This window comes from Hylaeus anthracinus, unplaced genomic scaffold (genome assembly GCF_026225885.1).
Source record: "Hylaeus anthracinus isolate JK02 unplaced genomic scaffold, UHH_iyHylAnth1.0_haploid 11997, whole genome shotgun sequence".
Lineage (NCBI taxonomy): Eukaryota > Metazoa > Arthropoda > Insecta > Hymenoptera > Colletidae > Hylaeus > Hylaeus anthracinus.
In genome coordinates, this window is record NW_026534344.1 from 5824989 (window position 1) to 5851971 (window position 26983).

General features: G+C 40.1%; 3 protein-coding genes across 8 annotated transcripts in view; 2 read left to right on the top strand and 1 right to left on the bottom strand.

Moving 5' to 3' along the window:
- LOC128889682 (uncharacterized) overlaps nt 1-3764 on the top strand; it is a 5168-nt gene extending 1404 nt beyond the window's left edge. For both annotated transcript variants that reach the window (XM_054147532.1, XM_054147531.1), the window contains exons 2-3: nt 230-538; nt 1585-3764. In XM_054147532.1, coding sequence (XP_054003507.1) covers nt 253-538; nt 1585-1619 — 321 coding nt within the window. In that variant the 5' untranslated portion in view covers nt 230-252 and the 3' untranslated portion in view covers nt 1620-3764. The remainder of the gene's footprint in view (nt 1-229; nt 539-1584) is intronic.
- The window catches only part of LOC128889677 (uncharacterized), a 29989-nt gene extending 19281 nt beyond the window's left edge, over nt 1-10708 (top strand). For 2 of the 4 annotated variants that reach the window (XM_054147520.1, XM_054147521.1), the window contains 13 exons: nt 4367-4498; nt 4938-5261; nt 5511-5699; nt 5779-5916; nt 6613-6717; nt 7471-7568; nt 7634-7718; nt 7792-7923; nt 8007-8189; nt 8259-8399; nt 8471-8794; nt 8878-9060; nt 9162-10708. In XM_054147520.1, the coding sequence (XP_054003495.1) occupies nt 4367-4498; nt 4938-5261; nt 5511-5699; nt 5779-5916; nt 6613-6717; nt 7471-7568; nt 7634-7718; nt 7792-7923; nt 8007-8189; nt 8259-8399; nt 8471-8794; nt 8878-9060; nt 9162-9349 (2222 nt within the window). In that variant the 3' untranslated portion in view covers nt 9350-10708. Of the gene's footprint in view, nt 1-4366; nt 4499-4937; nt 5262-5510; nt 5700-5778; nt 5957-6612; nt 6718-7468; nt 7569-7633; nt 7719-7791; nt 7924-8006; nt 8190-8258; nt 8400-8470; nt 8795-8877; nt 9061-9161 lie in introns of all 4 variants that reach the window. The other 2 variants (XM_054147522.1, XM_054147523.1) reach the window with 2 other exon arrangements.
- A 1763-nt stretch (nt 10709-12471) lies between these two features.
- The window catches only part of LOC128889644 (uncharacterized), a 142923-nt gene continuing 128411 nt past the window's right edge, over nt 12472-26983 (bottom strand). The window contains exons 5-12 of one of the 2 annotated variants that reach the window (XM_054147410.1): nt 22208-22401; nt 20830-21009; nt 19709-20034; nt 19231-19388; nt 17748-18299; nt 15824-15993; nt 15514-15663; nt 12472-15340 (exon numbers count right to left, since the gene is read on the bottom strand). In XM_054147410.1, coding sequence (XP_054003385.1) covers nt 15221-15340; nt 15514-15663; nt 15824-15993; nt 17748-18299; nt 19231-19388; nt 19709-20034; nt 20830-21009; nt 22208-22401 — 1850 coding nt within the window. In that variant the 3' untranslated portion in view covers nt 12472-15220. Of the gene's footprint in view, nt 15341-15513; nt 15664-15823; nt 15994-17747; nt 18303-19230; nt 19389-19708; nt 20035-20829; nt 21010-22207; nt 22402-26983 lie in introns of both variants that reach the window. The other variant, XM_054147409.1, reaches the window with a different exon arrangement.

Here is a 26983-nt window from a genome sequence, read left to right on the forward strand (position 1 = left end):
CTCTCTCTCTCTCTCTCTCTCTCTCTCTCTCTCTCTCTCTCTCTCTCAATCTCTCAATCTCTCTTCATATTGATTTCACTTTACTTCGGATCACCCCACCCCACCCCCGTTGACTCGTGAAGAGACAAATCGATCAGCCGTAGACTAGCCAATTCTGATTTCAAGTTTCTCTCTATCAATCTGTCTGAATCTCTCTGTATCTGACTCGTTGTATATTTGCTTACTGCAGGCGACGGCTGTTTCTACATCGGCATGGGAGGTAAAAGCGCGAAACCCAAGATTCCCTCCTATGAGCCCTACCAGTGCTGTCCTGCCAAGGTCGCCCACGGCACCAAAATCGCCAAGGCCACCAAAATCAGTCCGGGCAAGGACAAGGGCAAAGCACACGGTGCTGAGAGGTCGGACAAGCTGGGATTGCCGGCCCTGAAGCCGATAAACAAGCTCACGGCGAAGGACAGCAGAAAGACCGCGACGGTATCAACGGGAGTTAGCAAAACCGGCGGCGACCAGAAGGCTAAGAAGGGATTCTTCGGAACCGGTAAATATCTCAACTGGCTGTGGTAATTGCGGGGTTAAATCACTGCCCACGCGCCACCACGGACTACGAATCGATCGGCTGAACACGACGGAGGATAGGTGACAGTCGAAGGACATTCTGAGATCGGAAATTAAATCTGTATGACGAGCACGTGTGTTGTAACAATGTTGAGAGAGGATAACATAGCCAGGACGTCTGAGCTGAGAAATCCATGTCCAGGCAGCGTGTTCACGCGACGTGGTGGGCAGTGATTTAATCGGCACCGTTAGGGAGGACGTAGAAGGTTAGTCGTAGTGCCAGTGACACCCGATGTCAAGAGGGGCTGGACAAAAGATGAATGAAAACTCGGCCGGCTGACGAATCGTCTTCGTATCTCGAATACAGGTGTCTCGCGCGGTCCATGAAGAAAATCACCAGCCGCAAGTTCTGGATGAGCAAGACGATCCAAGACACGTGCTATGGAAGCCGGTGGCTGGGTCCTCGAATTCCTCGGAATCGTCGGGATTAATAACAGTTTCGCGAGAGTCTAACTTTTAACACGTTCGATCGATCATTGTGAATGTTATCGAGCGTTCGCGCCGGATATACGTAAATGTTAAACGACTCGACGGAGCTATAATCGCAAACGATTGCGTTCATCGAAATGCCTTAACTTGGATATATTTTTATTCGATAATACTTTTCATCGACAATCTCGAATTCAAGTGAGCTCAGATTTCGTACAGTCGAAAAAACATTATAGCTCCATCGCGATGTCCGACCGATTCCCCTCCCAATTCCCGCTACAATGTGTGTGTCTATCCAAGAGCCTTGTAATCGTCGATCGAATCCGTAATAATTAACGTCACACGGCGCGATACGCCGAACTATACTTCGGCTCTGAAGAAAGATAAATCTAAACGTATCGTGGAAGCGAAGAATGTAACTAACGATCTAAACAAAAAAAAAAAAAAAAAAAAAAACAATATCACGATGAGAAAGGATCGTGAAGATACAATTTTTCTACCTCTCACTGAGAGTTGGGTCGGGGTTGTGGCCTGTTGCAGTTGTGGCCGGGCTCCCGTACATCATGAAAGTCTAAAAATCAAGGAGATGCATGCCAGAGACGAAGGACGAAACGGGAGAACAAAGAAACCGATGAATCGAAGCCTAGAGGAAGCGAAAAATACGACAAGTCGAGGCAGAAATCAATCGACGAGTCCACCTGCCTATCGAGAGCAAAGAACTGAACTGAGAAATTTGTAAATGTTTCGTTCGTCGAACGATCTTGTTCCTGAAGTCATCGTGTCATCGTCATTTATCGTCATCTTCGTCATCGAAGCATCAACATTATCGTCATCGACGCATAATCATCTTTCTCCTCCACCGATCATCGTTCGCGAAACTAAATCTCGTCGTTCACCACGAACAACGCGGATCATCGAGAATCATGCGCCCCCTTTCCCCACAACATTTAACGTTTCTGTAATAGCAATCTTATTTTTTTTTTTCTTTTCTAAGAATTAAACGTCCTTCGAATAACATCGTTCGAGATAGTTACCGAATTCATCTTAGTGTTTCTATAAAACGCGAGCCGAACAGTTCTGCGACCATGAGCAAACGTCATCGTCGCGCGTCACGTTCGAAAGTCGAGCATGACTGACTGAAAACTATTCCCGGTTTAAAATATAGTCGATCCCGAATGCATTTCTTGCAACGAACAGATCTGTCTGTCCTCGACGCTCGAGTAACGTGCACGCGAACACAGGCGACGCGGTTCGCGTCGACGGTCAGAAATTGTTCAACGATTCATACTTGTGGATCGTCGACGTTTCGTCGTGAAACGTCGCGACGACACGATACCGCCGTTCCATTGCATTTCACCGGTAACGCGCGCGGAGAACTTCCACGGGATGGACATTTTCGAGAAGCCAACGCTCGCTGACAATGACAGGAAGAAGTAGCCATTCGCTGTTGCCGATCGTTTTGTGGTGTTCTACTTAGCTTACGCGGTATAGGTTGTAGCGACGTTTACGAAGAATTTACTTTATTTTCAATTGATAGCTTCGACCCTGGAACGCGACGACGACTCCGTCGACCTGCGGCTGAGCGGTCTAGGAGTTCGTGTAAAATATTGACAACGCGTCGCGTGTCGAAATCCAGGGTTAAAGCGAAGGGATTATTATCTATAATTCCTTAATCAATCTGCAGATCTCTCAGAGTATGTTTATGTCAAGTTCAGCACGAGCAAAGTAGGTGTGTAGTCGCAACCCTGTTGCACGGATGACGGATGTTTCCTAATATTCTTTCAGAGAATCAAACTCAAGCTTGCTTTCCTACGAAAGATTTGACTCGTCACGAACAAAGTATACGACGCTTTCGATTATATAGAAAACGATTGATCTCTCGCGAACATGAAACACAACATTCTCATCTATGCACGCAACGCTGTCATTTCTTAGTGCTACTTTTATCGTGGCAGCGACATAAACATACACTCAATTCCTCAACATTAACACGTCGAGGAACACGTGCGTTTCTTGTCACGCCCGCTACCACTAATCGCTTTTATCGCTTACTGGGCCGCACGAGCCAGCACTAAAACAAGAAAAATCCCCCAAAAAAAGAAGGTCGAAAAAATCTTGTTCTTTTTATCTTTTACCGAACGGTTCACGCGGACCCGACGAGAAAGAGAAAATACAAGAAATGCTCAACCGTTATTTATTTATTTATTTATTTATTTATTTATTTATTTCTACGAGTATTTTATTCGTTGATTTCTGTACACGCTACCACGTTTCATCAACTGAATATGCCGATAATCTGTACAAACTACGCTGACACGAAGTAATTTCGTGTGAACACTGTACTCGTGTCACGGTCACTGATTTCTAGGCGCGATAATTAATTCAACTGATTGCATACGAACCATGAATTTGAACCGTTGTCGTTGACAGGCATCCGAGAATAACGCGAAGACCTTGAGAACGGAAATCTACCGAAAAAATTTTCGAGGTAACTTTTTAAAAATTTTGTGGATAACAAAAAAAAAAGAAAGAAAGAGTAATTTAATTATCGCACTGCGTCTGTGATCACGATTATCAGGCATGAATTGTTTAATGCTCGTGAACGTTTGCGCACTACTCTGCCGACATAAGCCGCCGAACGGCGTCCTCGTTAATCGCATAAGAGCACCATGTACGATAATAAACTCGATAATAAATATGTTTCCTAGTACCAACTAGTATCCTTTGTATTTGCTTCGCCCGTTACTGCTAATGGTAGACGTAGAGTAATTCCCTCGTACCGCCTGTCATTTTTCCAAACTCGTGCAGAGTTCGACGAAGAAGATCACGCTCCATTGAACAAATCCAGTAATACGAGTTTTAGCCTGTTATCGTGACGTATCGATTAGATCGTTAGACCCTGGGTGAAGGTAATCGAAAGCTTTTTAGAAATGTGCTTTGGTATTTGTCGTCGAACATTGCCTACATTTTAACGACACAGTCACTAGGGTTACACGGTCAAACTCGTGAGAAAGTTTCGACATCCTTCTACGCTACATCTTTCATCTTTCTTGCTAAACTCGATTCTTGAATCTCACGCGAACGACCTAGATTCCATACACAGTTCTAGTTTGCTTCTTCCGACTCGAGTTGTCGCGCGAGTTGCAGCGAGGTAAGTTCCTTTCAGCATCCAGAAATCTCCAGGATTTAGGTTGAATCGAAACGAATAGCCATTCCAGATCGTTAAAAAAAAACCTTTCTCGAGGATATTTCGTAACTAACCGAAAGAGGAATGGTTTAAAAAATAATCCCACTACATTCGAGCAACCTTACGATAACTTAGGTAATCTGCTCGACGAGAACGAAGTGCTCGATTGGATGGTGAAGCAGAAAACGGACGAGAGCATCGAAGAGATCGATCGTGACACCCTCGCCAAGTATATCGAGACGAAAGAGTTCCTGGCTGTCGTTTTCTGTAAGATATTATTAATTTCAACGTCGGAAACATAACGCGAAAATTAACTCTATTTCGAATTCGTTCGTTGAGGGTAAGTACGACGTAATATAGAACTTAACACGATTAGGAATACGTTCAAACAAGATCGTAATAAAGATTCATGGATCCACTAACAAAGAATCGCGAGCTGTCGAGAAATCGAAGCTAGTTCCATTAGAGCTTAGTCGTGCATCGCACTAATTCTTCTGTAACCGTAAATTGTCATACTTGGAAGGCAAATGCGCCCCTTAAGTGGCCAAGCGATTTTGTTTTACGATCGTGTACTCGCGTCCAAACTCGTTCCAGCATGCGATGTATCATTAGCCTCCCCTATGTGGTACGTAAAGTAGACGAATGGACACTTAAGGGGTTCGTAGCGAGTCAGTTCGAAACGAATGGGAATATCTCGGTCTCGTAGACAAGGAGGAAGATCCAGAGAGTCCCAGAGTGCTCAGGCACGTCGAGCTGATCGACGACGAGGCTGCCGAGTACGGCATAAAGATCGTTAGGATGAAGGATCGACTGATGGCGAAGAAGTACGGATTCCGAAATCCGCCGGGCATCACGTACTTCCGCAAAGGCAAAAACATCAACTACGACGGGGACATCGACGACGAGGAGGAAATTCTCGATTGGCTAACCAATCCCGAGAACATGGAGCTCACCGATCACATCGAGCGTATCAATAAGAAGATGTTCCAGAAGATACGACAGACCACTGATTATCTGGCTGTGTTCTTCTGTGAGTATCGATTCCGATTCGAGACTTTAGGATTATCGACGTAGAAAACCTCTAAATGTAACCTTTGAATGTTTTATTTTAAAAGTTAAACTGTTCTAACGATCAGAGCTTGAAACGCAGTTAACACCGTTTACGAGCGCAGGCTGGCTTTTAGAGTAAACAATTTCAGAAAGATTTACGAAAGACTATTGTATTATAAAGAAATAAGACTTTCGAGCGCATCGAATGCGGTGGCGCGCGTATGTTTAGACAGCAACGACTGCAAACAGTGTGGCAGAGTACTGACAGAGATCGAGCACATCGACGACGAGGCCGATGGAGCGGGAATTAAGTTCGTGAAAATCGACGACAAGCAATTGTCCAAGCAGTACGGTGTCTTCGCCTTGCCGGCCATATTGTTCTTTAAGATGTCCTCGAAGGAGCCGGTCATTTACGCAGGTACTACAATTGATTAGGACGAGTTCGCCGTTTTAATCGCGATTCCATTCTAATCGATACCTCTCGTTGTCGATCGAAGGTGATCTGTACGATGAAGAACAAATCCTCCAGTGGCTGATGACGCAGAAGGATCCCTCCGGAGACAAAATCGAGGATCTGGATGGAGAGGATCTTCTGAATTTGATAAGAGAATCGGAATCGTTGGCGGTATACTTCTGTAAGTCTGACAGTCCTTCAGCCGCGGCCAGCTGCCAAGCAGGAATGTATCACTAGCCTGTTGCGTGGCAATATATTTCCTCTTTTTTCATACTTTTTACGATACAATCTCTCTTCCATTCATCGTACTTTGTCAAAACACTTCGCGTGTATAATATCATTTTTCCTTCGAATGATTTTTCGATTAAACGTTTACATACACTCATTCGATACGTGCACGTAAACTTTCGTCACTGACCATGTATATATTCGAAAATTCAAGACCTCTTCCCTCCTTCTCCTCCCAATCCTTTCACGCTACTCTCTCTTTCTCTCTCTCTCTCTGTCTCTCGTTCTCTGCCAATTACTTTTCGATGATTGCGAGAAAAAGTAACTGCTGACCACAGCCAGCAACACGTTTGCGTAGATTAATTCCTGCTCTGGAAGCAACGATGTCGAGCAACGACTACGCGAATTCTCGTACGAGACCAAAACTGTTGTATATATACTCGCGCGAAAAGTGTCGTTTCGTCTTGCGCTTTCTCGTCGAGCTTGATGTGTCGCAATGATTAACCGAATTATGTACTTGTCTCGTTCTGTTTTGTTCTGTCACGTTGCAATACACGTCTATTCGTGATCAGTTGCTATTGGCCCACTATCTTACTCTCTGTCACGTCCGCACGTCCGGGGCTGTACACGTTGTCTGCTAATGCCGCAGGGAACAGAACGCTTTGCGACTTGTGTGAGGCAAAATATCAGCGCAAGCAGGGCCGCCACAAGGAACGCAGGATCGTCGAACACGACCCGGTGGAGGAACTCGATGGTACACGTGAACACAGAAAGAAATTGATTTGCAAACCCGGTTTTTACTCTTCGCCGATACTCTAGATTATGTTACAGATAGTTCATCCAGCATCTCCGTGTGCGCACACACACAGAACACGAGCAATCACTCACATATATATGCCACGCGAAATTCGACATAGATATTTTTCGACGATACTTTTGTTGTACATTCCTGTTCCAGTCAAAAATATTTTTGTCGACGAGAGAGAGGTCCATATTATTTTCACGAAGATCCATTGGACCTCTCTTTCACCCTTGTCACGCAACGATTTTTCACCGTTTTTGTGAAAATCCATTTTTGCAGGTCGAGCCGCGAAACGATGGAAATTATTTTTCTCCTACAATTGTACACACAATTACACTTCCACACAGGTGTACCTGCACGATTAGAGAGCATGCACAGAGAAAACCATAGAATCAAGAAGCAGAACCATAGCGCCCTAGACACCCCGCTGAGCAACGTGCTTTTCGTTTGTCTGTGTTTGAATAGATTTAGCGTACACGTCCATAAACTGAAAGCGACGAATTTGTTTTAAGTAAAATGTACAATCGTTTTTCGATAGAATTAGACCCTGCCCAGTTTCAGCAGCTTTCGTAGATCATCGTCTGTGAACCTGAACACCAAAGCCCGATACAGTTCGTCTCCCCTACCTAATAGACTGCTCTGCCCTTTAAGTAGACACCTTTCCTATACATTCGTGGATCTTATGACGATATAGTTTCTCTTTAGACGTCGAAGACTGCGGCCAGTGCATGGGAATTTTGGAAGAGCTGGAGAACATCGACGACGACTGCGACAGGCACGGCATCACGTTCGTTAAAACCCAAGTAAGTAGCCAGTGATTCCAGTGAAACAACGACGAGGTTCTTTTACATCGTCCTCTTTTAATTAGGACTACAAGGTAGCAGAAGATTATGGAGTCACCGACTTTCCCGTGTTAGTGTATTTCGAGAAACAAGTGCCCAACGTGTTTGAAGGTTCGTCATGATTTTCACGTCGCTACTTGCCATCTTACTTGCCAAACTTGCCGGAACGTGTTTCTCTGTACAGGAGACTTATCAGTGGAGGAGGAAGTTCTGCAATGGCTAATCACACAGAAAACCGAGGATCGAATCGAACTAATAACCAGAGTGATGCTGGAATCGTCGGTCGAAGACACTCAATACCTCGCGGTTTACTTTTGTAAGACCTCTTGACCTTTGTTTATAGTAGCCACTTGTCCCAATGCGTACGGAGAAAAATCGAATTATTTTGTTGTATCGTAGACAAGCAAAATTGTCACATATGCGATGAAATTTTGGAAGGATTAGAGAAAATCGACGACGAGTGCGACGTGTTCGGCATTCACCTGGTGAAGATTCAGGATCCCCAGCTGGCGAAACGTTATTCGATCAAAACGTTTCCAGCCCTCGTCTATTTCCGAAATGGCAATCCACTTTTGTTCGAAGGTTTCTAATTTTCGCTCGTCGACCGACAGTCAAGTCCTCGACGTTTAATAATTTGTTATCGTTGCACAGGTGATCTACAAAATGAACAGTCGGTTCTCGAGTGGTTGATCGACGACGACAATCGAGAACTGGCGGACGAGATAGAATCCGTTAACGAGAGGATGTTGGAAAGACTTCTCGACGAATCGCCGTTCCTGGCAGTTTTCTTCTGTAAGTTTTAATCGATCAACTGCCCTTAAAATAAACGAACCATGTATTGCGATTTCATATGCATCGCACAGACGACGAAGACTGCCCCGAGTGCGACGACATCATGGAGGCTCTGGAAAAGATCGATGGCGAAGCGGACTTATTCGGTATCGATTTCGTCAAGGTGTGCAGCACCGAGGCTGCCGAGAAATACGAAATTCATAACATCCCGTCGCTCGTTTATTTCCGTAAAAAGACGCCGCTAATCTACGATGGCGATCTAACGCAGGAGGACAAGATCCTCCAGTGGTTGACTTCCCAGGACGTCTTCGAGATCAAAAACGAGATCGAGGAGGTCAACAGAAAGATGCTGGACAAGCTACTGGACGAAAACGAATTCCTATCTGTCTTCTTTTGTAAATAACCATCTCGTTGTTTTAATCGTTAGTCCCATGGTTTGAGAACCAGGTCAGGAATACCATGATCGAACACTTTTCAGATGAACATGACAACAAAGAGAGCGAGGAAGTGCACGAGAAGTTGGAGAACATCGACGGAGAGACGGACAACTTGGACATCACGTTCGTGAAGATGGCCGACCCGAGATACGCCAGAAAATGGGGCGTCACCAAACTTCCTGCCATCGTTTACTTTCGCAAGAGATTCCCCAGTATCTATCGAGGTGAGATTCCTCTAGAAATGAACTTGTTAATTCAAATCTCGTTTCGTTCATACGAAAGTTAGTCGTGAAATGATAAACGTTCCTCTCTTTCCCGATTAAAGGCGACATGCACAAGGAACAAGACGTGCTCGAGTGGCTACGCAAGAACAGGTACCGTCAACCGGAACTGAACATCTACATGTACATGTTGATCGCCATTACCGTCCTGTTCGCCATGTACACCGGTTTCCTCTTGTCGTGCTTCCGGTCGGAGCCCGCAGCGGCCGCGCCGCATCCAAAGCAAGCGTGAAAACTCGAACGAAAAGAGAGCCGGTAAACGCAAGAAAGTGTACAGAGACTCCGTGGACTGTTGCTGCGCGAATGTGCGTTGTTGTTGCTCTGACTTGTTTCACATATGCCTAACCAACGCTGTTCGTCCGGAACGAACGCTCCGATCAGAGGCTCGACGATACGACGATAAGAATTGTTGTTTTTGTACGACATCGACGGTTGCCATGTTTCGCTAGCCGATGAACGAACAAATAGTATACGTTACTTAGCTACAGCCATGCTACGTTCAAATCGTCCGTGAATTCACGTTTGAGCGAAGCATGAATTGCGATCAAGGGGAAAATTAAGGATAACGCTGTCGTGGCACGGTGTATGTGTAAACGTGGACCAAGTCCATCGTCCTTCATCAGGAGATTCAGACCTCTGTTCAATTGAGAAAACGCGAACGATTCGGGAGGTTGAGAGGGGAATTACTGTTATCGCATGAAAGATATTTATTATTACACAATTGCTATATTTTTAGCCGCGTTGAAATCACCATGTTGCGACACTTTGTTTACTACATATGCGATTCGCATACATATTCGACCACACTCTGTGTAAAATTAAATCGTTGATCTGGTTTGATCATCTACATATCAGGAATTCTTTGCTGTGTTTTAGAGTGAATAAATTTATCGACGCGAGTACACTGTCGCAATTTAAGGATTGTTGGTGGTCGATGATTGTCGACAAGTAAGTGTAATTATTATTCTAATGGTTTTCTTTCGTACTGGTTAGCGCAACATTTACTATCGTCATCGATGGTTTCGACAATCATTTTGCGTGCGGTTGATCACCTTTGGTCCACGTGCGTCACGTTCGCAAAGACGATTGTCACGACCGTTGCGTTAATCCGCGTTTCTTTTTGGATCCTCCGCGACGATGGATCGGTACCGACTTCTGTTAAATAAACGAAAGGGTAAAAGATTGAAAGCATGGCGAATAATATCGTCTATCGAAGACCACGCCATTAAGAGGACTAACGATATCAACTAATCATAAGGAATAAAAAAAAAAAAATACGAACCCTTGGACCAATTCCAATCTGTTTAAGTGCCACTTCCGTCTGCCAATTGTAAATAATGTAATAGTGTGAACGATGCATTACATAAAAGTAAATACGATGGTTTTCCTTTACTTTTACGTTTTACTTTCTTCTTTTTTTTTTCGCAGAAATCCACATAGATTATAATCAATATTGCATATACACGTAATTTTAGTTCTTTTGGATACTTCTTTAATTTAGAGACTTCGTTGATATTTCGAAAATATGTATTTGAGACAGTTCTCGAAGAAGTGAATATGATTTTCAAAATACATCTGACATTATGTTACAGTGCCTTGCGTGAATTCATTGTCCTATCATGAAGTAAATCTTCCTTCGATTGATCGAAAAAAATCACAAACAGGCACGCTACATTTCAAGAAATAGTATATTTATTATAAACTGCTAGCAGGCCCCGGCACGTCTTCGCCCGTGCTAAGAGAGAGTTGAATTTAGATTTTGATCTTAAAATAATTTAAACTAATGCTAACATTTAGCGTAAGGCGTGTTGATAAACAATATTTTTTGTTTTTTGATTTGATTAATTGGCTTAAAGACGACAGTTCTCATTGTTGTCGCTAGATGTCGAGTGATTTAACCTACTAGTGGCGGCATCGGTGGGAAAACGTTCAAGTTTGTAGTAAAGTTAGTTTCTATTCTTGAAGCTAGATGGCGAATGCAACGAAATATGTGAATGGCGCCATCTACCGTAGAAATAGAAACTATTCGAGGACAAACTTGAGCGTTTTCCCGATAGAGGCGCTGACCAAACTCCGCAAATTAGTTCCACCTTCTCACCGCTAGATGGCTATGCATTTCAGCGAAAATCGCGAGAATTACAAGATAAAATGTGATAGTTCAAGAGTTTAAACAAAGAAGGCTGAGAAGATACATATTAATTTTGAATTGTTGCTTCGTTCCATATTTATAGATCTTAACCTGTTTCGAATTTCACTTGTGTTGTAGTGGAATTCAACTTGGCAAACAAAATTAAACTCTTTACTTTCACTAAAAAACGCTACAGAATCTATTAATTGCAGGAACATCTTTGTAGGATTAGGATTTGACCTGAAATGTTAATGCATCACGATCAATTTTGGAAGCAACTTTTTGAAATCGTAAGTCCTGGCATGTATGAATCTTCTTTAATAGGACGTGGGAAGTATGCATCAAATTTTTGTTCAGTTGTTCTACATAACGACTTAAACTCTTCTATTTCTTGAATAGTTCTAATAAATTTTCATCAGTTTGTAGTAAAATAAGCATAAAACTGTTTATCAAAGACACCAAATTTTATTGAGTATGGTATAGTATTTTGATCAGACAAGGATAAACAATGGTAAAATGATAATAAACGCAAACTTACATCTCATGTATGTATAACTATTAACAATAATATAAGAAGCCTAAGTTAACATTAAAATAGTTGTTTTTGACATTGTTTAATCGTAAAATATGTCTTTGTTTTGCATTTTATTACTTATACACTTTGGTATCATTTATACATTTAAACTCATGTACATGTGTATATATAAATTATATTCGAATTTTCTTATGTACACACACACACCCACACATAAACACACACACGCATATGCACTGGCGTGCATATAAGTTCAAATATAATTTTTTTTTAGGTAATAGAACTTTTAAGGCTTCTAACATTCTAATCGAACAACTATCACATTCATGAAACACTTTATTTCAACTTCACTTTAAATATTCTATTGCAATCTTATGATAGAGATTTATTATATTTCAATTTATGTATGTACTACTATATATATGTATATATAGATGATATAGAAGAGTATGTATATACTTTATTATTTATAGGAGTATATATATATATATACATACTCTTCTGTGAATAAATATAAGTGCAACACTGTTATAGGAATGAGATTCTCTAAGCTGTAATTGTTTTGCGCTAACAATTATATATTTCTCTAAAGTTAAGTGTAATTTATATTTGGCAGTGTTTCTGAAACTATTCTTAGCGAAACCGGAAAATTTAAGTACTTTCAAAGATTATCTCGTTTTCTTCTTAGAAATTTCTATTGATAAATGTTGAACTCGATAACAGCTTTACTATTTAAAATATTAAATATTTCTCGTTATTGTGTACATAATTTAAAAAAAAAAAAAAAAATATTCACATAACATAACCCAATGGACAGACTACATAGTATTAAGCAAGTATTTCACGTAATTTTTTGTCGCAATCTTATTGTAAAATTGCCACGTGCAAGATATCTTTTACATTATTATATTTATATATTTCAGATATAATTCTGTTCTATTCCTTAACGATTATATTCCAAAAATAAATTTATTTTAAAAAATATGTTTCGTCATCTTCGAGTAAGTTTATCAGATTTTTACATTTATTGGCGATATTTTGTGCTATATTATCGGTTAATTTATTCTTTTATCAAATAATATTTAAGCTTTCAACGATAGGGTTTACGCATAAGAAGTTTAAGAACCACTGCTGTATGGTATGGCATCGCGCGAGGTAGTCACACAACGTTTAACTACACTCTCAAATATACTGCAAGCAAGTTTAGATCGGTTTTTTTTCTGTTTATAGAAATAGAGTTGGACAGAATTTCAATCGAACAACACATAACGTCTAATCGATCGAAAAGTTAAGATTGCATTTGTTTATTGTGAAACGTTTCATTCAATAATTCAAATGCGAATTATTATTCTACGAATAACAAATGATGAGTTATTTAATTTTCTATTCATTATTCAAAATTGTTACCTGAATAAAGGTTTCACCAATCTCTGGTAAAGAACACGTATAGGTATGCAGTATGTTTCGCAACGATATGTTCGCGTTACGTTTTGTCTCTTTTAAACTTTGGGAACGTAATGTTAAAAAAAAAAAAAAAAAAAGAAAACTATCTTACAATTATTTACATAAACACGGTGGTTCAGCGATGTAATAACAGTAACATACTTTTTTCGCGTACTTTCCGTAGCATTTTGATTAACTCTTTGATTACCGAGTCCAACGCATTTTTATTTTATTTTATTGCACTTAAAATGATTGCTACTCGAACTCGCTGATTAATTATAAGGAATACTGGTTACGTTTCTCTTAAGAATATTTATAAATTGCTAAACACTGAGTGAAGAAATTCTCACGATCGAAGGAATCCTTTGCTATTAGTCGTATCATTTCTATAATACAATTCTTTTCCATCGACGATCTCATTATCACGATGAGTCGCATTGCAAAACATTGAGATTCAAGAAAACTTCAAGTAGAATTATTTTCAGATAACAATTATCGACTCGTGGAGACGTAATTAACAGAGTCAATAAGTACGTTTTTCTAGGATGTAGGATTCGAAACCTTGAATATCAATCGTTCAATTGAAATTGTGAGTAACACGTTAAACTTCAACTCGAATAACAAGATTTTCATAATTAATTATCGTTTTCTATGAATTCGTGGAAAAGCTTTTTTTCGTTTTTATATATATTTCTTTTTTTTTAAATATTCATTTGGTACGCAACGATACCCAATCGTCCTCTACGAATTCATTTTTTCTAACTTTAATAATTCAACGTCTACCAAAGAATTTTATTTTGCCATACATTCGATCAAAATTGGCCCATAAAACATTTCAATATTCCTTCCACGATATTCGCGTAACGTATATAGAAATATATGATCTTTTTTCAATAACGAATACATTTTGTTATGGTTTCAAATCCCGTAAAAGTTTTTTCTTTTCAAGTGAGAAGATTTATAAAAATATTATCCTACTTTGCAACCGCTGGGTACTCTCGTGTACTCGAATATAGGCATCTAAAGTTACTATAGAATCACGCATAAAGAAGGACTCGCGTGATATTTTTACATTGATCGAATAAACATCTACATGGCAACCGAGTCTTTCTTCCATTTTGCCTTCGCGTTTCTCTACCCTTTAAAGCAGTCTTATTACCATAAACGAACTCTAACCGGTTCGCTTTCGAAAGATAGTCTTTAAACCATATTAAACATTAATTCGTCTAAGACGTCAACAATAGTTTTGGAAATATATAATTAATTATTAGATTAAAAATTGTTTGAGTGTCGCGATGGATGCAACTTCATATTCCACTCGATTAATTACGCGCTAATTATACAAGCTGCGTTTCGTTCATACGTGTACCGTACTCGCATAAACGACGGTCTTGAAAGTACAGGGTGTCCCAATGCTCCTCGTCTATTTTTAGAAATAATAGACGTTTTAGAAAAATAGCTGCAAGATACGAAAGCCAAATAATAAGAAGACTTCTTCATCGGTAACTCTCTACATTTCAACTTTTATATTTTCACACTGGATTAGTATTCGGCGAAAGAAAAGCCGTACACGCAAATTTTCATGAAAGATTCGAATGTATCGAAAATGTATTCAACGAAGATCTACACGGATCTTCTATCTTATAGTTGTTTTATATCATCTCTATTATTGCTAAACAAAGTGGCGGCTCGTGGGAAACGCTGTACAATTAATTAAGTCACCGCATCGCGTCTAAGGCTTCGATTTTCATTGATTGTATTTACAGATCAATTTGTGGCGAAGGTTTCATCGCGATCGAACAATTCTGAAAGGATTCGTCTATGTTCATAAATCAATGTTTCGAGACGTTAACGAAACGAAGTTTGAAGAATCCTCTTTGCACCATCTCGTTCGTGAATCGATGTTCCACCTTTGTAAATGATAAACGCGTCATCGAGATGAACGCTGAAGTTTTTTCTTCGTTTATTTGGTTCTTCCATTATATGCCTGACTAGCGTCACGTTACATTATCTCGTTTACTTCGTCTCATCACGGTGATACCGATGGATCCTCGTATTTTACGTAACAGATCGATGATATCGGCTGTCGACATATCTTTCACGCTTTCGTCGTTCACCTGAGATAGAAGAAAAATGAATGAACAATCAATTTAATAGATTGGTTTACATATCCTATCGAATAATTTTTAGTAGAAGCATCAGGAAATTCAAATCGTTTACGAATATCGTTACTTTTCAATATTATTAGAACGGGAGATTTATTGGGAGTGAAATTCATGAATTATTGTACCATCATAAGCACATCTCCTTGTTTAAGCCTTCCATCTTTGGCAGCAACACTGTCAGGATGGACCACTGATATAACTGTATGATTTCCTTCCGGTTGTAAGCTGAAACCTAGTCGGCTATTCCATCCACGTGTCAGCTCCACCATGAACACCTTTAACAAAAATATTAATTGCAATTTAGAAGTACGCTCAAAATATAAAAATTTCTGGTTGCCATTTCTGCGCTCAAGAGATCGAATTTGATATCAAGAGATTGGATACGTCGATGTTTAGCTACAAAAGTAAAGGAGATATCGCTAAAGAAAATTGTACCTCGGTTCCTTGTTCAAGTTCTTCGCTCGCGACAGCTGAATCCGTGGTGTCTTTTCCGACCTCCTCTTCGTTTTCAGATTTATCTATTCCATCGTCCGGGGCGAACATCACGCCCTTCCACTTCAGCAAACCCTTGCTGCCAGCGGGATCCTCCGTTCCCAAGATTTTTCCTGCGCGACGGAAAACGAAATCACAATCCGCGAAATCAATTTTACATTAGTCTATCGCTAAACTCGAATCATCCCGCCAGGCTGGAGCGAATATTCAATTAGGTCGTTTTTTCGTTAACGCTTTCGAACTTACTTTTGATTTTTATTTAAATCAAAACTTTGCCTACCTCTGATTCGATAGAATTACATCTGAACCGTGTATTAAGTTACCACAATAAATTGTTTTGCTCGATGGCACGATAGGTAGTTAAAAATAAACAAATCCATCAGAGTTACGTTCACAAAGTAATAAGTAACTACGTTGACAACCCTGCACCAGTGTTCACTTTCTACTTTCACAATTTCGTACAACCGAAATAAAATGTCAAAAGACGTTCGTATAACGTGGAGGACTAGAGTAAAGGATTTACTGCGTATCGATGCGGGAGAAAAGTATTCAACAATTGCTCAGCGAACAGTTGATTTGAAACTAATATAATTGAGTTAGCGTGGAATCAAGGTGACTGGACTTGACGTAATAGTAAGATATTGCACGCTTACGTGCTGCTGAAAGATAAGATAATGAAGTACCGTATATGTCGAACGTTTGTTAAATCATCCATTTAATTTTCTATTCCATGCATAAAATACATGCAAGTTTTGTTCCGATAGAATCTCTAATATTATATGATTTATTTTTAAAAATGACTATCACTCTTTGCCTGTGATGACATTAAGCTGTAATTTTACTAAAGTATTATTTATTGTAGAATATGTGCCAGGAAAAAGATTCATACGGTGTTATTAATAGATTCGAATAGAAGTTACTCAAAATACATATGGGTTAAAAATTGTTACTCGATATAATGAATATTTTATTTCGATTAATTGTTGTAAATGAGGGAATTTGAGTTTTCAATACGAGACGTCAGAAATTATTACTCTAAGCTCAACTGGCGTTTATTCAAATGGTAAATAATTGAAATAAATTATTCAAGCAAACATTCTTCTACCATTAGAGAGAAGGATGATGGAAAATCTACTTCTACGCAAAATATTTTGAACAGTGTTAGCGCGAATGCAACGTCACTTTCAGCAGAAAAAATAATATCATATACTAGCCACTACTGATTATTCTACTGCGATTAGTCGATATGAACCGAGATTGAAGGAAGATAATGCAGTTGATATAAAGTAAATCAGACTACTGATAATGCTTTCAAGCACTAACAGAAGCAAAATTGTTGAGATTTCTCCTTTTTAATTTTCAATTTTCTTTTTTAATGCTTTCACTATCGTTATCAGAAAAGTTTCCAACTAGTGCCTATTTTTGAGCAAAGAACTGTATGATTATTCAAATATTCGAAGTCTATTTGTAGCATTTGAATGCCCATAAACTATTCGAACAGTAAATTATTTAACTAGTCTCCGCCCTAGTTTGAAATGTCCACAGTCTGCGGTTTAGACCAGCGGTTTCTAAACATTTTTGAAAACGGAATAGCTAAATGGAACGATTTAAAGGAATAGCTAATAGCTTCACGTGGATCGAACAAAAACAGTAGGAATTATAGGTAATTTACGATTATAAAGATTTTGAATTGTATGTTAATAAAAGTAGAACTCCATGGTAGTAGAAACGTGAGATCCACGGATAGAAAAGCCCTTCGTTAATAATCTGTTACCGAAGAAGCCCTGAAACTATCGTTCCCTCAATTTGATATCACGAATCTGTCAAGCATCGCATTAAATTTCGCGCGAATAAGAATTCTAATAACCTGGTATATCCTGATCGCTGGAATGGGTAGTCTTATTTTTCGCTGCGGCGTCGATACCGGCTCCGCAAGCTGGATTGGCGCTCTGATAAGCCGGGTTCTTATAACTGAATGCAGCAGTGCTTGAGGTACTCGTCGAGGAGAGCACCGGTGGCATCGAAGCTGGCTCGGAGGGTAGATCGTTGTCGTGCTCGTCGCTGGACAATCCGTTCGCTCCCCTTCTCACGTAATCGTTCCCCGTTGTCTTGTTCAGCTCGTCTTCGGCGACGATCCCGTCACCTCCGGGATACTCGAGATCGGAGTCTAGGCTGCAGAACTGAAAATGAGGCTTCCCCTGGGGTGCCGACAAGTCGAGGAAACTCGGTCGCGTCGGTGCCTTGGAGGAATCGCTCGAATCGCAAACGTCGTAGAGCGGCGGCGGATCGATTATGTCGGTTCCAGGTGTGTTTGGTTGGGAATTCGTTATCTGCGTTCTGATCGAGCACTGGTCGGAATCGGATGTCTCCGCCTGGCTGGCCGTTGAGGTCGTCTGCACGCTCGAATGCTTGTCCAGACCTTCTGCAACCACGGACGACCATCATGCAGCAGCCACACATGTTATGATTACACGCGCTTTTACGATAATTTTATTCAAATAATTTCATTTAATTCTATCCTTGTACAGGGTGATCCGCTCGCTGATAGACACAATGGACAACCGCAACAATAGTTGACCGTCATTGTAGACTTTATGACGGTAACCCCCGCAGCGAAAGCGCCTGTATAGGTAAAAATGTGTGTGCCGAGGACTTTTCTTCTCGTACAGGTTTCCCTGCGGGGGTCACCGTCATAAAGTCTACAATGACAGGTCAACTGTTGTTGTAATTAAATTATTACTCGTCAAATGATGTCCTTAACCCTCCGAGGTCACACGTTCTGGAAATGACGCCGACGGTCAAAGGGGGTCCCAATGACCCCAACCATGTTTAAACGAACGTCGCGTTGCCAGTATCGTTTCGAAAGACTCATAAAAATTCAGGATATTAGTTCGAACCTTTCAGAATGAGAATATCATGGCAAACAATTTTTATCAAATTTTCAAAGTGGCGAAAAAGAATCAGCAAGGAGGCAATGCGTAAAAAAGAAACATTTTTTTTACTATAAAAAAAAATCATAACTTTGCCAATTTTTAATATATTTTGATAAAATTAATAACTTGTAGTAATTTTACGTTAAAGTTCCGCTTGGGGTTATTTTGACCCCGGGCGACCGCGAAGGGTTAAATCTGTTTAGACGCGGGGTTCTAAGGCCGATCGCATACGGGCGCAACTGATCAGTTTCAAACCACTCTGAAACTAGTTGCATCCGACCGTGGATCTAGGTAAAACAAAGATAGTGGAGTAGGTAAAACAAAGAGCGCAAACGGTTTCCGACACTAATTTCAAATCGGTTGCGCCCGTGTGCGTTCGGCCTAAGATGAAACGATGCAAACTGGATGCTAAAGTACCTTGATCGTTTTCGGTTGGCGTACGCGTGGCAAGACGACGCAGTCTTCTCGGGGAATTGCAGGATGCACCAGGTGACTGCTTGCAGCTCGAGCCGCTCGATGTACCTGGCGACAGCTTCCGAACCGCTAGATCGCAGAGCATATCCACAGCCTCTTGCCTGTGAAAATATATATCGAAATTTCACCATCGTTCAAGATTATGTTTCTCAGTTTTAAAATACCATTAAAACTTTCAATATCAATTCTTCTTAGAAACACGAAGAATGGAAATGAAGCACTTGAAACTCCTTTGCAATACTTATGCTGTATGCCACGCGTCCAGAAACTGGGGATGGAGGAAAACCAGATCACTAAATCAGGCGTGAGTTCCAGCAATTTGAAAGTTCCGATCGTACGGGCTTCGCCAGGAATTATGCAGCCGGTGATTTGTTTTTCTGTTCGATCGCGAAAGGAAGCTTAATTACAGGGAAAAGTTTACCTCAAACTTGTTCGCGGTGGACGGAGAGGGTGATCGGGCTCGGTCGGCGAAAGAGCGGAGACAGGGGTCTGCGCCAGATCCCTGTATAGCCGGAGTCTCACGGTTGGGCCACATTGTCGCAGCAATTGGACAGCCTCTTCGTGGCTCATGGGCGACAATGGAGCACCGTCCACGGCGACTATTTTGTCCCCGGGTCGAATTCGGCCGTCGCTTAATGCCGGTTCCCTCACTAATGCCCTCACGTAATGACCCAGCGCGCTGCTGTCCGCTTTCCTCAAAGTGAAACCCAGACTACCACCGACCTTCGTCATTTCTATGTCGAATTCCTGCGAGAGATTGTGAAAGCGTTTCGTTTAATCGATAACGCGTTCTTCAATGTCTTTACTTCGTTTCTGTATTTTTAATTTTTTTCAAGCTGTACAATATGCGGGGGAGGGCGATGTACTCTTAAGTTATTAGATAAAATAATTAAATTGTTACTTGTTCTAATTTTTGTTTGAAGGTGATGGACGGTTGCTTATCTTTCAATCTTTATTCGAAATTTATATTTAAACACGAATCCTTGATTATAGTCTCTCTGTAACACGTATCGTACCATGTACCCTTTCATACGATACACAGAGGGTGTTACCAAAATCAAGATACTCAAGAATGATTTAAATAAACAGGACTGAAGACACAACGATTCAAAGTTTGGCCCACAAAGCGCAAACATTATTTTTCTGAATAAAATATTTCCGAATATAATAAATCCTGAACCACAAATAATATTCAAAAATTCAAATGTATCTCCCTTTGTCGCCTCTCTATAATAATTTCAACGCCACTAGTCCATTAAAAGACAGAGCGAAATTCTTTTTCCGAACTGGTAAATCGCGTTTAATTAAATTTAATCGTTACCGAGTACCTCGTGCCGGTGGCAAACCGTGCCATCAGCTTTCTTGTTAGTACCCATAACGGTAGCGGGTTGTCGGACGTAATAGTATCCTATCTCAATTTCGATCTTTCGATTAGCGGCCAAGGGGGTGGAAAATGGAGGAATCGAGCGAATCGGTGATCCAGGAAATTCGGGTATCTGGTGGGATCGCAACAAGGAAGGATTCTTGATAAGAGTTACTTACGCCGCAGGGTTCGATTTGGAGTGGCGGCAGAGGGTTGAGTATTCGCAAGGGCGGCGGTGGCTCACGCCTCGCCGGGGGTGGCGGCGGTGCACCGGGTGGTGTGACATTCGTATCACCCGGAAGTCGACACACCACCAACTCCACGATGCTGGGTGTCGTTCGTAGTACTTCGAGAGCCTCCTGCAACAAGTTGCATCCGGATAAGATTAAAAACTCTCCTTGATCCATCGGAAATTCATGAACATATTTATATATACAGAAATGAAGGGATGGTGATTCTTAAAATAATTACGATTTCTAAGTAAATATTATTTACTAAGTTTTAACATATTTCCTATTAATATTTCATAAAAGTCAAAAAGTTGGAGGACATTACAGCATACAGAATAAGTTACAGATTTCCATAATTATATTTCCAAATTAACTTCCTGAACCACTACGAATTTGTCGATACAGTCTATGTATATCGTGCCTTTTATCGCCCTTAATTTTATTTACATAATTCGTAATAGAGTTAACAAATTTATGCGTCAAGTTTTTAACTTAACCATCGACGTGTTATCGCTATTGGAGAAAGTATTATGCTACGTGGAGAGTAGATACAATATAAACTGATATTACACCTTGATTCCCGAGGGACAAACGGGAAACTATACGCAAGACAGCGTCTATCTTCGCTACGAGTTGCGGATGTAGCTGCATTATGGTAATGAAATGCAAATCTCTAAGAGCTACGAGAAGACAAGCCCTGTAGAACCCATCCGAAGCTATAGTGATCGCTATTTTGTCGTAGCCAGCTCATCGCGTTAAGCCGGTTGGACAGAAATGAAGGAAAATGGTCTCAGCTGAGGGAACAAAAGTCACTCTTACGTGTAAATCAGCGACGAGTCTTAAACGTTAATTATACGTAACCACTTTCGCGATTCAAGAATTAATACCACCTAACCGATCGATATTATTATACAGAAGCTTATCTTTTCACTTCGGCTTGATCGAGCAATCTTGATTTTCTCTTTTAATTTAAATCAATTAATTTTGTTAACATTCAGTTGTGGATTAAATCTTGGATAATAGTTGCAGTTGCGGGAACTTCGAATGTAAATTGGAAGCATTTATTTGTGCTACATTGGGAGAAACAATTTCATCAACCGTGACATTGTAATCAATTTTTAATAAAATTTTCTCAATTTTACTTGTTTCTAAGAAATATCCAGAAACTAGAGTCGAGGTATTTCAATTCGTAGCTCGTGCTGTAACATTGAACATGGCGTGTCCAATAAAATTTCATTGACCTTCATTTTAGTTCTTTTCTGTTTGGGCTAAATATAATAAGCCAAGTTCGTGATAATCTCGAACACACCTGTTATGTTTCACTTACGTAATTAGTGAGGCCGGTTAAAGGAATCCCATTAGCTGCGAGGAGTATATCGCCAGGTTGAAGTTTGTTGGATAAAGCCGCGGGTTGTTGAGGAAACAATCTCTTTACCCTAACAGGTCCAGCGGTTCCTCCACCGGAAACGCTTAAGCCAAGTCCCCGGCTGCTTTTCTGCAACGTTACACGAAACGTGCTTTCTGGAAATCATACAAACGATACGTGTACATTAGTTTCGACGAAATCTCGCGAAATATTAAACGATATATAGATAAAAATAATTCGTACGTTCGAATCGACCAGACTCGAGGAAAAGCGATGATTTTGCTTAAATTGTACAGTCGGAACGGTGTTGGGTAAATGTTTAGACGGGTGAAAGGAAGTAGTATCTTTTTGTTCCGTGGATTTCGCAAAATTGAAGCCGGCTTTTAATTTACGACGCCTGCTGGCGTGACGCATGACCTAATAGTCGGAATTGGGATAGGACGCGAACAATTACTTTATACCCGCTGTTCTATGCAGTGTCGCTGCACCAGCTGTATATTTCAGTCGTAACAGCAACTTTCGCGGGACGCAGCGTCACCCTGTTGTGGTCATATTTTTACGCGGCACCGTGACGTAAAAAAGTGTGCTTTAAAAACACGTGGATCCAAACACAGCGTTTTCCAAACGGGACTTCAGGATTTTGTTTTCGAGTGAAACCCAAACCCAACCATTTTTTGTGCGTATTCTCCTACACACAAAAAAATGGAAAACATACATTTTTACATTAATATTCACCTATGCCGGTAAAAATTTCCTCATCCTTTAATTTTCCGTATACCCGCATAACCGTCAGAAGTAGATCATTTAATCGCAAATAATTTACAATCGTATAAATTTTTAAAATTATTAAAATTGGCTACCAGCTGTCGCTGTGACTGCAGTTGCGATTCGATTTTTCTCTATCCTCTTTTTTCTCTTTTTTTTACACTATGGCGGACTTAGCATGGAACGAGCACCAGTTTGAAATGACTCGCCTTTTACCGGATATTGACCCGATCCGGACGACATATCGTGCGTATTGTTCACTTTGTTCACCATTCAAACCGAGCCCTCTCCTTTTCACGTTATTGTCTAGGATCGTACAGTGTCAATCTTCCCAAAAGAGTCGGGCCATTGTTGGAATTGTTTCGAAATCGTGGATTTCCCGAACGTGGCACGCTGATCGTTCTCTAAACGCTCGGCGAGGTTTAAGAATCGATATCGATGGGAATTACGACTAGCAGCGGCCGTTGCCTGCGGTTAACCATTCGAAGTTAACGAAAATTCGAACGAGAGATATCTGGATCGCCGGAAATTCCGGTCGGAGATATTTGCACTCGCCCCTGACACGATCCGATCACTCCCTCGAGGGTCTTCCTTGAGGCAGTTTTAAATAAAAAATTCGATTCGTTGCTTTCATTACATTTTACACGAGCCTGAAGAACGTATTTTTGTTCGACATTTGAGAAATCGAGGATTCGATTAAATGAAGGTGTACTCTTTTAGAAGTTCGGAAATATAACATATATTTGATCATATTTAGTGGAATACTTAACAACGAAAAATATTTGAAACACATTTTATTGTTTCTATTGAACATTATTGTACGCAAAATACTTCTATTATTCACTCATTAATTTTTACGGCGCGATAATAGCTTCGAAACTAAAATGTTTATGTTTAATCTAACAGAATATTTAAGTACTGTAAAAGCTTTGTCATCGATGCAAGTAACAAAAGTTGAAAATATCGATGTTACAATACTAAATGTATCGTGTTTTAACGCTCGAATATATTAGAATTATTTAATCACCTTGATATTCATGGGATTCTAACAATTTGTCATGGAGCGAAAAATGTTCGATGTTCGTTCACGCTGAAAGGAACACTGTGTAAAATTAATGGAATGGAAACGAATGAAGAAAAGACGAATGAATCGAGGCCAGGAAGATTAATGTCCCTTTCTTCTGTACTTTTGAATTTATTATTCCCTGTAACTTCACTTAATTATCTCCAATGAATATCCGCGGTGGAATCCCTATGGATTTTCTAAGAAGATTCAATACAGATAATTTATTCCATAATCGTCTAGAAATTAAATGCCGGAGTGTTCGTTACTTAATCAAATTTTTTGGGGCTTATTTCCGGGAGTCGTTATGATTATACAAAATTAAACATATTTCTTGCGATACAATGATTTTGTCTTCACGAGTCTATTATATCATTTTCAGAATACGTTTTAGTAATTGAAACTTCAAGAGCAATTAAATTAGTTACTTTACATTTGCCTTGCCTTGCCTTGCACATCAATAAATATTTAAACCACAAAAACTTGTTCCATTCGTAAATTAACTTTCGTTTTCGAAAAGCAGCGATACATGCACTGTCATTACTTTTCCTATCTAGAGTTAATAGTCTACTATAATTTCGCGAAATTAAACCGTATAAGTGTTCGATGTTAGTGGTATGTACTCGAAAAGCGTCCAATTAGCGCGGCTAGAATATATGCTGTGGCACGACTACTAATTCAGGCAAGCTCTACAAAACGTGCGAAAACACAACTACTAATTTAGGGGAAACCCTAAAAGTGCTTAACGAGAAGTCCGAGACTCGAATACAAAAGCCCCTGGAGACGAAGTACTGGTATATGTTAGCGCAAAATTTATGATTCACGAATTCGGGAGAGGCTCAACGTGTAATTTAATTTTCCAGCGTTTTCCTTGAGGGAATTCGCCAAGTCGAATTCATGGATTTCGTTCCAAGTCGATTTCCTCGTAATCGCGAATTAAACAACTTTATCTGCAAAATTACGCTTTTAACGTTTTAATTTCTGGATGTTTCATCGAGGCTCCTTTATTACGTTATGAAATAATGCAACTCTTTATAAATAAAATGCTTGTTTCCTACGCTTTCTTGTTATGGAAGCTCTTACTATGTTGCCTGAAAACTCGAGTTCGCGCGTACCACAGTAATCACCAGAGTATATTTTAAGGAAATAAGACCGTGTAATGAATACATATAACATTTTCGTGGGAGTGCATAAAGAAGAGAAGAGCATGAAATATAACATGAAGTACATGACACGAGTCTGAGACTGTTCTCGTTAATAGAAGGACCATTTTTCAAAATGATAACAGCAATGACATCCCAAACAAACCATCAATTTGTGTGGAAAACAATTCGTCAGCAAAATGAGGTTTTCCTGACTTTATCGTTGATTTTTCAACTCCCACGAACGATCATTTAATTATTCGAAGACGTTATTAGCCGTGTCGCATTACCAGATTGCGTTTCGTACGATTACGTTCGAATTTCCTTGTGATCTCGAGGGTTGGTAATATCCGCGATCGCGGCTCCAACTCAGCAAAGGAGTCACAGTTATTATGTGTATACTTGCCCGCTTTGATGCGATGTCAGAACCGACTGCCACCAAACGGATGCTTCGATTTAGCCAGGATTAGATCTCTTGATCCTGTCTCGTGTTTAGTGGCCGTTGATGACGTGAAGATTAGATCGGGCTGCAGCTGAGCGTTTTAGCTGATATTCAACGATAATTAACTCGAACTTCAGACCCAGAAATTGATTTGTGCGAGCAGGTCCCTTTGGATTTTGTCACATAGTGATTTCGGAGCACGTCGTGGAAACGTCAACTCGTGTATGCATGGTAATTTCGGAAATTGATGTCGCCTTACGCTCTAATTAGATTGTTTGTCTTTCCATTTGCAGTTACAATCGGAGATAAATAAATAATTAGGAGTAATACTTGCCAGTTGCTAAACCAGCGTAAATTATTTTCTATATAAAAGCCTATGACAATATTTTTTCTAAAAAACGCTGCAACAGGATACAATCAATTTCTACAAAAATTGAGATTTCCAATGATCCTATTAAATTAAGAATTACCAAGTAATTCAAAGGATAAACGAGCTTTGAAAATGCCAAACTGATCAACTCAGTTGCAGCAATTCCTCGTGGATTCATCCACAGTACGATTTATTACGTAATCCTCCAGTGTATTTGCTTATCGTGACGAAACTGAAGCACGACGTTTTTCAATTTATCAACTCGACAAAGGATTCGTACGACAACGATTGTAAATATCGAGGGAGGAGTCGACGGAGGATCGTCGAAAACCACCAAATCATTTCCAAAGTAATCTCGAGCCCCGCAATCGCCGCAAACAAGGCTGTGACGCTAAATAATTTACGGTGCATCGACATAAAGGCGACATATCCGAGCAGCTACCAGGCCCGACTAATTGAGTTGTGAACGTGATGACGTTACCCTCAGGATTATAATGCGCAGCGTGTTTTAGCGTAGACACGATAAATTTTGCCGCCGAGCAATTGTCGAGCCTAACGGAAATAAACCTTTGGCTTTACTTACGTAGAAATTAATTCTATCCCTTTCTATTCAATCATTTATAATTCTAGTTTAAACAGATACGCACAACATTGTTACATGTATGGAAACCTGTGTTATCATTTGCAGGCTTTGTTAATTTAAAAGACTTTTACAATAAGTCTTTTACTACATCGTGTATAGTAAGGATTTTACAAAGTTTTTGTCGTAAGTTTATTGAGTTTTCCCATTATCTGATATTCAATTTACGATAAGCACTGCGTAAGTATGATTAATTAAAGTCGCGTTACGTTAGATGAATTTTTTTAATGGAAGAGATAATCCATAACCCGAAGGAAAGAAGAATCCAGATTAAACGACGCTCAATTTTCTACTTTTCTGATTATCCTCAACGGG